This window comes from Pinus tabuliformis, chromosome 8, assembly GCF_031772625.1.
Source record: "Pinus tabuliformis cultivar Carrire ecotype Pingquan chromosome 8, CPIR1, whole genome shotgun sequence".
NCBI lineage: Eukaryota > Viridiplantae > Streptophyta > Pinopsida > Pinales > Pinaceae > Pinus > Pinus tabuliformis.
The window spans coordinates 100,218,983-100,232,545 of record NC_142294.1 but is presented as its reverse complement, the minus strand read 5'-3'; the positions used below and the strand labels follow the sequence as shown (position 1 = coordinate 100,232,545).

General features: G+C 37.3%; 1 protein-coding gene across 1 annotated transcript in view; it reads left to right on the top strand.

Moving 5' to 3' along the window:
• The first annotated feature begins 2,423 nt into the window (after positions 1–2,423).
• The window catches only part of LOC149234319 (ER lumen protein-retaining receptor-like), a 32,831-nt gene continuing 21,691 nt past the window's right edge, over positions 2,424–13,563 (top strand). Inside the window, exon 1 of the mRNA XM_089371798.1 lies at positions 2,424–2,917. Within this exon, the coding sequence (XP_089227924.1) occupies positions 2,827–2,917 (91 nt within the window). The 5' untranslated portion in view covers positions 2,424–2,826. The remainder of the gene's footprint in view (positions 2,918–13,563) is intronic.

Below are 13,563 nucleotides of genomic sequence, written 5' to 3'. Positions count from 1 at the left end.
GATGTGAGGCCCTGCTTAGACAGAGAGTCTGCTCTTCGATTTTTCCCTCTGGGAATATGGGAAATGTTGTAGTCCGTCCTGGTGCGCCACCAATCCATAATCCAGTTTAACCAGCCTGAAAGATGTATATTTCTAATTCGGCTTTTGGATAGAACATGATCGATGGTGACTTTGGAGTCTCCATATATGTGGAGGTTTTTGATGCCAAGGAAATCAGAGAAAGCAATGAGACCAGCCAGGGCCATAATCTCCGCTTTGCTATTTGTACCGGGGCCTCCGTTCCAATAGATATCATATGATTGACCTTCTTCTAGAATAATGTGAATCCCACAGGCACAATTGTTCCGCTGGGCAACGCCATCAAAATAAGCAATTGGATAATCATAGAGATCATTATGTATTAGGTTCCTTCGCTATTTGACTGTGGGTCATTGTGGCCGAGCAATAGCTTCAAATAACGAAAGTATGGATTCATAGACAGAATAAATCGGGTCCTTTATGGATTCGAAAATTATACGGTTTCACCATTTCCAGATGGTCCAAATAGTAACCAAAGGAAGTGGCCTCCACATGTAGCGCATGTTGCTCCATGCATAAAAGGCATCGCAGATGGAAGAGGCGTTGACCATATCGAAACCAAAATGTGAAGCCAAGAGCTGCCAGATTCTATTGGATTGTGGACATTGAAGAAAAATGTGCAGGTTATTTTCAGAATTTATACCACAGAGTGAACAGATAGCAGGCCCATGCCACTGACGCTTCTGAAGATTTTCCCAGGTAAGGTTCCTGTCATAAAATACCAGCCAAGCGAAAATAATAATTTTTGTTGGGCAGCCGGATTTCCATAATGCAGGCGGAAATGTATTTTCGCTCGAGTCCCCATTCGAGAGTAGAATCTGAAGGTAAATGTGCCTGGCGCTTACCACAGAATATCCGCCAAGACCTCTCCAACTGATACTGTCTTTTTCCATTGATCGATATATGCCGGAGAAAAGTAAGGACCGGGCGACGGCGTTCCATTGTGTAGCCAGAGCCTCGGGGAGATTTAAATCTGCAGCAGATTTCCATATCGGGGAACCGCCGTCCCATCTTTTAATAACGCTAGCCCAGAAAAAATATCCCTTGTTGTGCAGATGTCTCAGAAGTTGAGGAGAGATATGGATCGGCCCACTCATACCAGCAAATTCATCAATGTCGATGATGATCTTGGATCCCAAATGGAAATTCCAAATCAAGTTTTTTCGGACAAATGGAAACAATCTTTTGAACCCCCTCCAGATGATAGAACCACTGTTGGCACCGAAAGTGGATTGTCTGTACCAGTATATAATGTCGTGACCATACAAATATTTGGCCCTGACAGTTTTACTCCATAGAGATTCCCCCGAAAGCGTATTCCACATGGTTTTACATAGCAGCGCTTTTCGGAAAGAATGTAAATTCATTAAGCCCCAAGCTCCCATGGATTTTGGGCGAGACATCTTTTCAAGTCTACATAGATGGAATTTGGTCTTTTCCTTCTGGCCGCCCCAAATGAAATTTGATATCATGCTGTTTAGACAGTTGATAATAGAAGACGGGATATAGAATAAAAGAGCCCAGAAAACCATGATTTGGACCAATTTTATTTTTGGTGGACATTTTTTTTGTTATTACAATTTTTTAATTTGTTAAAAATTTATTTTATTATTTTTAAATGTAACTTTACTTGACAACACCTTTCTCTCTGGGTGCATATATATATATATATATATATATATAAAGCTAACATTATTAAAAAACTAACATGTTTCTTAAATTTTACACTTTATATTTTGAGATTTTTTTTTTTTTTTGATAAAATCCCAATTTAAAGTGAATCAATACCATCAATGAACTTTTTTTCTAGTTGTAAATTTTTTGAGAGTAATTAGGTCTCTAAAAGTGTAAATCTTCTTTTAAATTTTACACTTAAAAAATATTTATATTTGGAAAAATTTATCTTTTCTACATTTAATAAATCAAAACTTAAACTAATCTATACTAATAATAAACTTTTTTATCTAATTATAAAATTTTTAAAACTAATATAAATTTATCTTAAATCTAGATCTACCAAACAAAAAAATAAATCTAAAATTACATTTAAACTTCATTATAACACATACTATAAACAAAACCATAACTTTTCATATTTATATTACAATATCTTTTCAATAGAAAGACTTCACGGTACAATTAAAATTCCAACCATTTGAACCCTCATTTTTAAAAGATTTAAATTCATTTACAATTAGCTATAATAATCCACGATTTACTTAACTTTCTAAAATTCTAATTTAATCCACCATAAACTTAACCTTCTAAAATTTTAATTTATTATAATATTAAATCTTTTAAATATTGACTCCAACTTAATATATCCACATTACATTTCACACTGCACCGGGGTGCTGATTGATGGTCTTCTTCAATGAACGATGGCTACAACGTGACGGCATATGATGCTACACTAATGCTATACGCTGCTCGTAAATGCTTTTGAAGGATTAGTACTCCTCTTTGTTCCGTATTTGCAGAAGCGTAACCTGCGTTTGGGTAAACGTGTTTTTCCCAAGTTATCTGTAACTAAAATTGCCAAAAAAGTCGTCTGTTACTAAGGCATCTGATATCTATTCTCCGAAGCACGGAATTGTTTATAATTTGGCGGGATTCATACGGCTTGTGAGTAAGGGTTTTAAATTGGCGGATTTTGAAAGAGAGAGCAGCGGATCTGAATTTCAGAGGTCGCACATCCGAATCGCGGAAGGACATATTGCTCTGTGTAAAGAGTTGAAATAAATAAAAATGAACGTGTTCAGGTTATTAGGGGACATGACCCATTTGCTTAGCATTATGGTCTTGCTCCTCAAGATACATTCTATGAAATCATGTGCTGGTAATACCGTCTTCCCTTGCTTATATTTTTCATAGAAGTTTAAGCTTCCAGAGTTTCATTTCGTTTGCTAAAAATTCTACAGATATCCATTATGAAATATCTATTTCTATCCCAGATTGAGAGTTGTACTGAAACGACTGCAAAGATGAATTAAAATTCCCCATTTGCAATATATCAATCAACAACATTTACAGAGCTTCTGGCTGAATTAAAATTCCCCATTTGCAATATATCAATCAACAACATTTGCAGACCTTCTGCCCGGATGAACTAAAATTCCCCATTTTCAATATATCAATGAACAACATCTGCAGAGCTTCTGGCTTTTTATGGTGGTTAGGGCAAATAAACTATCACATCTCAATCACGCCTCGGAGGGATTTGAACTTTTGTGGGTGGCATGAAAAACTGTTTTCGTCACTGCTTAACCACAATCCCATCAGTCATCGCATGTGTGTTACCGGCAACAGTGACTGGGAAACTGAACAAGAAATATGACCAGAGGGTTTCCACGTATATGTAGACCTGTTCTAGCAAGTCTGTGCTTACTGGAGAAAGCTTGGCATAGAACCAATTAACCTAGGACCTGAAGTTTGAAAGAACAAAGACTGATTTAAATATATTTGATTCTATGAAGCCATTTGGTTCCCACATGCCAAGTCTTCCATCTTCATTAATCTTATAATTACACCGTTTTCAGACTAATCCAATGATTTTTTTCCTACGTGGTCCACAGAATGTCTACAGAATATTCATACCAGGTAGATCCACCCAAAGGGATCATTTCCTGCGGGCTCAATCCCGGAGTGGAGAGGATGGAGCCGGAGTCTGATGTGGAGAATGTGAAGAGAATTGAACCATGACCCTTTCAAAGACAAAGGTGCTTTAGTAACAGAGACTCGACCGATTGACCTAACCCTTGGGGCTGCTTTAGCAACATAGACTCGACCAATTGACCTAACCCTTGGGGCTGGGCTAATCCAATTATATGTAATGTATGTGTAATATTACCAAGTAGATTTACCATTAAGCCATTTGTAGTTCTTGCAGATTGGTCGAGTGTCTGGGATAGTTGATACCGAGCAGATCCAGATCGGTTGCTTTATGCTTTTTATGCAGAACTAGGTTTCTAGATATGCCCCTCTAGGCATTGTGGCCATAGTTATATCGATTCCACATATTATGCCTGAATTAAACCCTTGTTGCATAATCCTTGTATCTTATCTTATTGACCGAGCTCATAGATCCCAGAAAAAGTCAAAAACACATGCCCAAGATTCCATTTCCTACGAAAATTCCGGAAGTTCCAATAAAGAAAATAGATATTGATTGCTAATATTTGCAGGTTCACCTTGGTTACAATTAACCCTGAATTTTAAAATCCAGAAGCAGTGTCAGCCATAGAAATTGGGCCATTAATCCCATGCTTGTGCTCTACCGTCCTAAACTTGCCAAACCTGCCAAGTTGCATTACCACTTGAAGCTCCGATCACCTAATTAATTAGCAAAACAAGACTCTGTGCACAAATGTCAACTAGCCCCTGACCTCCTTGATTCTTTTCTAATTTTTGCTATACCTGCAGCAATAATTGTAAACAATAGGTGGAACTCTTAGATTGAAGATTAGTAAAACTAGAAAATTACACGTAGGTGCCGTGTATGCTTTTCTACGTTTAAGCCTTTTAAGAATTTAGGAGGAACTTTGCTGGCCTTCTTTGACATGCAACTACACGGGTCTGTTTATGAGCCGTAGTTAAAAAAATTCAACTAGTTGTTCGAATGGCCCTGAATCAAACTCTGCTTGGCTCGATTGAGCAAATTCAACTCAGTTCTTAGTCTGACTCTTTGCTGGTAAGTCAAACCTGCAGTGAATAACCTAAGAGTAACTCATGGTTTATTTGACGCCCAATGAGTCCAACTGATGGTTGAATGGAGAACCTCACTGATGTCAAATATAATTTCTAAAAAGAAAATGACAAATAGCTCATTTTGAAGGATTTCCTTTACTAGGTGGTTACCAAGTTTTTGCAAGTCCAATTTGAACTTTTACCCACTCTGACTTCTGTGAGCTGAATTTTTCAACATTGTTGTGGATTTCAACATGATCATTTTGAAAAGGATTTGAAAGTGCGTGAACACATTAGTTTAGACCTATCTTAAACCTGGATCTATCAAGCACCAAGAAGGATCAGATTTCTTAAAGTGTAATTTTTTTATCATTTGATTTAATGTCATGTATTAATTCCTTCATTTTGAATAATAAAAAAATTGCATCTTAATAAATTTGACCCCTTTCAATTCTGATAGATCTGGGTTTAATTTTTTAGATGTTGTCACATACATATACGTAATCTATTTTTATTTGATTTTTTTTGTTTTGGTTATCATGTAACGTTACATCTTCCCCATACTGGGCTATAGAGCACCTAGCTGCTCTTGGTTCAATTACATATATCCCTCATATTGAGCAGCACACCATTGAAATGTTTTAACCATAAGATTATTTTACTTTCAATTGCTTTACACATACACATATAAAATTGATATTGACATATTTTAGTTAAGGTGAAGATTGAAATATTTTGCTTATTCTCAATATTGTGTCTTTTCTTGTTATTAATTTTTGTCAAATGCCACGTGTCAACTCCATGTTAAGCACCGAAGGAATTAGTCATATCACTCATATTGGAATGTAGAAAACACCTAATGGTGGAATAGGAAATATTTTTTTTACTTTCATATACTTTATGTGTGTGTGTATAATATTATTATTTACATATTTTACATATCTTGTTTCAAGAGGTCTATGTACTTGTTTAGGGATACTCAAATCCATATCCTTGTATCCCCATGTTGCATGGCTTAGGTTTTGGGCATAAAATCTGTTAGTTTTTGTAGCATTAGATGGTGTTCTAGTCTCGAGACTTTGTGGAGAAGCTAAAACATAGGAGTTCTCCAAAACCCATGAATCGTTTATGGAAATTCCACCTAGAGATGCCTCAATTAAATTAATTGACCATAATTAAAATTTCGTAAGTCTAACTTAAGAAAAATGGTTTAATGAATAGGAATTAATTGAGAAAGGTGAGAATTCTCTAGAAACTCACGTGGATCGACTTGGAGATGATCTCAACCATTGATTAAGTTTTAATATTGGCTGTTGGAGTCCCAACTAGAGATTATAAGAAGAGGTCGATGGCTAGATTGAGGACACACCAATGCAGATACTCAGTTGCCCAGGCAGTTCGAATTCCTAAGTGTAGGAGTGATTCAACAGTGGAGATCGAGCCAAGAGGCGAGTAGCAGGTGGCAGGAGAGGTCAACAGTGATCCGAAGGAAGTTTTCTAGTTCTGGAGAGTCAGAAAGAGGAGGTCGAAATTATTCTCCAGGAGGCTGCGTAGAGGCAACGCAGAGCCTCAAGTGAGCAGTTCAATTTGGCTGAAGGGGAGGACATTTTCAATTCTAGAGGTCGGGAAGATTTTCCAGAGGGTCAGAGAAGCATTTTCCCATTCAATGGCAAGTAGGACGACTAGATTGACAACAATTCCAGGTTGAGCATGAGAGGGTATGCGCTAGGGTGACACAGGGCCTGCACAGAGCAGGGCGGACGACTTGCTTTTTAAAGGCAATCAAGTGTCGAGATTGTTCAGAGAGAGGGTAAATTCCCTCAGTATATTTTTGCCAGTATTTCTCTTGGGTAAAATTGCCAATTTGGCGACATTTATTGTACTCAGAATTTCTGCTGCATAATAATAATATAAACCCTCAGTTGCTGCAACTGATTTTCCCACATTGGGTTTTTTTGGGAACTTTTGTCCAAAAATAATGGTGTCACAATTTTTGTGTGTGTTAGCATTTCTCAGTGTCCAACATTTTTATTTTCCACAATAATTTATATGTGAAGATTGCAGTGTGATTAATTCGTTGTTGCCGTAGCAATAAATCGCATAATTAATTTTATAGTTAGAAGAATTAATTCCAGTTGTTGCAATAGAAATTTCGTAGAGATTTTCAAATGGTATTAGAGCGAGTTTGATAGACGGGAAGCTCAGAGGCGAAGGAGGAAAACTTCGCTGTTCAGAGGGAGCATCAGGTCGGAATTTAGCCTACAAACTAGGCCTGCTAGTTTGTGCAACAACATTTTTGGCATTGTTGTCAAGGACACAAGATGTGTCTCTTGTTTGCATACAACAATAATGACATATCATTTTGGCGACTCCATTAGAAGAACAAAGCTCTAGTTCTTCATTGAACTTTAAGGTCAATGCTTGTAGGGTGAAGCAAGCATCTCTCTAAGCATCTCTGATTTCACCCTGGCGACTCCCACATAATTTATATATCCTAATAGGATGTCTTTCTTTGATGAGTTTGCCGCCTTAGACATTGCTAACATTCCTGGACTTTTCTTTAAGGAGAGTCAACTTCCTCTTAATCTTGGATTTGTCCTTACATCAACATGATATCCTTCTTGCTTTCAAGAGCTAGGTTTTTCTTTTTACAGCAGAAACAATTAGTTAGGCTTTTTGTTGTTCCTAGGGTTTTCTAACTCAAACCTTTGCTAGGGTTTACAAACCCTAGATTCTCCAAAATCTTCAAGCTCTGCCATTTAAGAATTGCAAATTCTACAAGACTACTAGAGAGAATTGCAAAACCCTAGAGATGCTATTGTCAAGCTTTCTATGAGATTGAAATCATTTCATTTATTGATCACAAAAAACTAGTCATCATATACAAAGAAAGAATCTGAATGCTACCATATTAGTTAAGTCACGATTTCTAATGTATCTATGTACATTGTAGACCCTGTCACTATCTTTTCAAAAAATCATTAGCTTACTCTTGATTCCAAGAAGTGACTTCATCATGACCTAATAGTCTTGGTATCATGTTCTATATACTTGATATAGATCACAAAATTTATATGTACCTTTTCAATTTTAACTGTCCTTCCTTATAGAGATTCGGCCCTTTGCAACATAAATGATTTTTTTCCAACAGAGGTGCCTCAAATTTTCAACCATCGAACTAGGATACAAACCACAGAGTTTTCCTTGGGCTACTTGTAATGTCCTTTGTCTTGGTTTTCGGATATAGTTTGGATCACAGAATATAGAGATCTTACGAAGGGAAGGTTCAATCTCTGCATACACTTTGATTCCTTTAAATCATTCCTTTCAGACTTCAGGTCGGCTTCATTAATGTAATTCTTCTTTCTTTTATATTACTATGTCATGGGTACTTTACAGGCTGGTGCCACAGAGATGATCCCTATAGTTTCTGTTCCTTCCACTATGTACCTTGATGTATTACTGAGGATACAGACATTCAACCCTCGCGACTTCAGTTCTTCCAGCACACTTATCCACTGATTCAGATCTTAATTGCACAGGTAATATGGTGCAGACCTTTCTCCAGGGTTTGAAACACAAAATAGTATGTCACTTTGATCTGCTTGAACTCGTATGCCTAGACTTTATCATTTGTAATATTCTCAGTGCCAACATAATGCCTCTGACTTTGATACTTGCAACATAGATAACTTGAATGCTATGGATGGTTCGAACCTCTTGTCACAGGTGTAAATTCAGATATTTTCAAGTCATAATTTTCTTTTCAAGGGGATATATCACACTTCTTTACTTTGTCACCAAAATTTGATATGTCACAGAGATCAACTACAAGGTCTCGGCCTTTTATTAACAGGTAACTTGGATTTTATAGTGATGACAGCTTGAATTTCAGAGATATGGTATAATATGATGCCATAGTGAGTTGGGATATCATATAGCCATAGTAAGTTTGAATGCCACACAAAAATTATCCTCCTGTAGCTTGCATCATCACTGATATAGTAGACTTCTTGTGGCTCGCATTTTCCTGTAGCTTTCTTTGCAATGTTTTGAGATCACTCCACATGATTCCACAGGGATATAGCACTTGGAGAAAGAGTATACTTCGGTTCTTTGAAGTTTGCATGTAACAGAGTAACGTCCTTAAAACAAGAGTTCTCATATATCACATGTATGTTTGCCACAAAATTTGCATACTACTTCGTTCCGGGTGTCAGTATTTTTAAATAATAAGCTTTGGCCTTGTAATTTATTTGAGCGAGTGCTACTGAAGCTTGTATTACCATAGGAGAAGATGCCTCTAAAATTTGCATCATTATGTACCTTTGAAATTTGTATTAGCACAGTGAGTTATGTCATAGAAACTCACATCATATATGTCACAAGAAATATGCCACAGATTTGTATAACAAAGAGAGATATGTCACAGAGCTTATATCAAGCCACTACCGAATTTTAGATTGCTTCACAGGTTTGAATCTTGTTCAGAGTATCACCGCAGTTTTGGACTTGTTCACAAATGCTACCACAGGTTCAGACTGCTCACAGAGTATCACCATAGGTTCGGACTATTCAAAAGTGTCATCACATGTGTGGATCTGCTTCTTTTCTAGGATTTGGATGCTCAGATGTTTCTTTTCTATGCTCCAGTTTCTTCATTAGTGCTCCTGTCTTCACCATAGCTCTGATACCATGTTGAAATTCCAATGCAAGGGAATTTTTTAACATGATAAATACTTGTGAAGTTATTTAATGTTTTTCTTTTGTTTTTCCTTTCTTATTCACCAAGCGTTTACCATTCAAAACAAGAAAGTAGAGATCATAATGCAAAAAAGACAAGAGACACCAAAAGTTAGGCTCGAAGACAGGGCAAAACTCCGCAAGGGGGAAAACACAACAACAATCCTTCTCTTATAGAATCAGATCAAAATGAGATATCCAGGACCAAGACCAAGACTAAAACTGCTGCCAAAATTCCAAAGTTCAACCCTCCTCCAAGTCACCTCCACATGCAAAGTCAACATAAGTCAAAAAGTCACTTTCCTTAAATTTCGAGCCTCCCTAAAATCTCGCTTCCGAAATTTCGGGCCTGCAATAAGTTCTGAAATTCGTCTTTCTTACACATAAATTCCTTCACTTGTGCGATTTATTTATTTCCTACTTCTTTGTCCTTTTTGTATTAGTTAGGTGTAGAAGATATGTATGATGATGATGAATGGATGTCCCTCAAAGTGATCGAACTGTCCTCTATATATATCTGTCTAGGAGGTTGAATGGGTGGCTCTTGGAGGCCCAGGCCAACTTGTTTACAAGGAGGGCCGATTTGTACATTTTGGTGGACTTTGACTCAATAAAAATTCAAAATTCTTTTCTTTACAAAAGTCCAAATGGGACTAGACTCAAATACATTTTTCTTTTTAACTCACAATAAATTCTTTTGACTCTATAAGCATGAAGAACATTCTTTAACCAGAAAATAAAATAATAATAATGAATGATAAAAATTACATTTTATTACATTATGAAGACCGACACAAGTTACATTTTTCAACAAAGACTTTTATCATCTTCCCTATTTGGTTTTGAACTAGAGCTTTGAACTCCTGAAACTCTCCAAAGACATTATCCTTGGTCTTTAAGAAGTAGATCCAAGTCTTTTGAGAAACATCATCAATAAAGGAAACATAATACATGCTTCCTGTTATTGACACTATCGACATCGTTCCACAAACATCCAAATGTACTAGGTATAGAATCCCCTTAGACCTACTCTCACTACTCGGGAAAGCAACTTTGGAATTCTTGCCAAGCATGTGCCCTTTGTATACACGATGTTACTCAACACTAAACTTTGGAAGACTTGTGACTATCTCCTTTAGAATAGGCGATGCTCCTTGATGCAGGTGCCCCATCCTCTTCTGCGACAACTTGCACAAGCTTTCATTGTTAGGCACTAAAGCTCGAACAAGTTCACCCTACAACTTGTACAAGTTAGCTTCTCTAACCCTTATTACTTGAGTTGTATTTGGGCTAGAATCCTTCGGGCTAATAAGGACTTGTTGGTTCTTGACCTCCACTGCAATGCCCTTATCCTCCATGACTAAAACTAAAGGAAAATTCTTCTGATGACTTGGAACAAACAAGACATTTTTAAAATCTAAAGAATTACTTGACTCTAGCTGAAAGGGATTAGTACCAACTCCTACTATTAGGTACTTGGAATATTCACCAAACTCAACTTGTGCCCGTGAGTCCTGCGTCTTCAGACTGGAAAACCACTGTCGAACTTATGTCATATGTTGAGATGCCTCACTATCCACATAGCACAAAAGATATGTGGAATTGCACTGGTAGAAAGGCAAGATATCATTGAGAAATCCTTCTTGAACTTGGTAGCAAACTCATTGAATTGAGTTTCTGCAGACATTGCTACCTACCTCTGTTGGTTGCTTTCATTTACCCTTCTTCTTCTCTGGATAATCTACTGCATAATGATTGTGCTTATGACAAACGAAGCACTTGTTTTGCTCAAGTCCTTCTTTGCTAGATGTGAAGTTGACTCCTCACCCTTCCCTTACCCTTGTTGGATCCTTTACCTTTGCCCTTATTTGACTAACCAAATAGTGGTAGGTTCTCATGACCACCCTTCTTGCTGGCCTTTGACTCCATCTGAGTCTCCTCTTAGATGTAGTCACCCCAAAGTCTCTCAAAGTCAAGAAGATTTTGCCGAGCACAAATATGTTTGACAAATGATTCTCTTGAAGATGGGAAACTATTCAATGCCATGTTCTCTAGCTCTGCGTTTGCCCCTTCTCCCCAATTGTTGCGAATGATCTTGAATCTATGCGATCTTCATAAGGTAACTGGTAATTATGTCTAATTTGGTCATCTCTATGGATTTGAGTTTGTTTAACAATATCATCTTTCTATTTATGTTCTAACTTTGGAAAAGACTTACTAGGGCATTGAATATTTTCTTCACGTAATCTTCTTGGATACATAAGAGATGAACTTACTTGGCCCCCCATCCTAGGATAATTGCCAACTGAGATAATTACAGATACATAATGCTTTGGATTTGATTTAGTAGATCAGGCCCTAGATCGGTCCTAAATTTCCTTGGCTGATCTAGATCTCCAATGATCCCCTTCTGCGCTTCCTTGGACCTAGCACACTAGATTATCACACTTGTCATTTGAGATGCCTCTATCAGTGTGCTACTGTATGGTGTGTCTTCTCCTCTCCTTAGCCTTGCTTTTATAACTTTACATTGAGTTAAATCCCTAACCCTAATCTCCAAAGTGATCAACAACTGAGATTAGATCTTTCTTCACCTGAGATCAAGGGCTGAGATTAAAACATAATCATTAAAGTAATTTACTCTAGTTTTCCTAAGTTTACTTTAGCTCAATTAGCTAACATAATAATTCTGTGCTTTTCCTAAGTTTAAAACTTAGGCTAAGTTACATTAGCAACTTGTTCACTCTTGAGCTGTAAAGCCTGTCATTATAATTTCATTTCTAGCAGTATATGCCTATCATTATAATTTCATTTCTAGCAATATATTTCTTCTAATCAAGTTCATAACTAAACATCCCAATTTAAACTTATGCACATACCTGGTTTTCCCAATTGATGTCAATCGCTGGACGACGTGCTCCGGGCTGAATCTGAGTCTTGCGCTCCCGATACCAAGCCAACCAATTCCTTCTTGCCTATCTGGGATCAGCCTCTTCGGCTCCCAGACTTAGAAGACTTCGAGAGCGAAGTCTTCTAGCCCCCGAGTCCAAAACTCCAGGAACAACACCCAAGTCTCATAGATTTACAGTCGAATGTTGAGCCCAAGGCTCGTCCCTCAATTCTTCTCCCAATCACAATTTCCCGTGCCAAAAAATGAACCCCCCCACTTCTCATTTTTGATTTCTATATAGGGAGGGTTTCTTCCCTCCGAAGAAACCCCCAGCCTCCTCTCAACCATTCACTTCGATCTTATCCATTTATTCATTATTACTTAAGTCGGTTGTCTTCATTTTTAATTAAATATATATTTAAGTGAGCTTTTGAGTTTGTCGGTTCCACCAACTCAAGCAGGGGACTCTTCTAGATTACTTTTGCATGTCTTGTCCAAATTTATGAAATTAAATTAATCGTGTTCCATTTAGAATAACAATACTTTATTATTTATTTAAAGTTTTATTAATGAAATCAAATTAATACAGACTAGTGTATTTTTTTTTTTTTTTTTTTTAAATTAATTAATTAATTAATTTATTTTTCTTCTGCGTAAAGACTAATTCTATTAAAAAAGAGAAAAATATGTACATGGAGGTCGAGACCTCAGAGGGGGCAGAAGCCAGCCCTCAACCAGAGATTCTGAGACATACATATCCTGCTATCTGCCCTTTCAGGATTAAGAGACTTCAAAACATGATTTGTTAGACCCTGACACACAAAAAAATAATTCTGTTCTGAGTCTAACACAACATTACTATCGCCTGCAATGGCTTTACTGGTAAACATTCTGTCATACCCGCCATGGACAAAAATGAGGCAAAAACAAAACTTGCCAAACCAAGAGTTGTTGCTGCACATCAAGATCAAGTTGGCTCGCACCGATACAAGACGAGAACTGAGACCAGACCCATAACCAGAGACCCAAAACATAGACACATAACATAAAATAAAACAGAGCAAAGGCAAGAGTGCCACCCGTAGGCAATGAACCAACATCATTCGGCATGTTGCGGAGAGTCGGGCGCATCCTTGTCCACCTGGCTGGACGAGGCAATCCAAGTG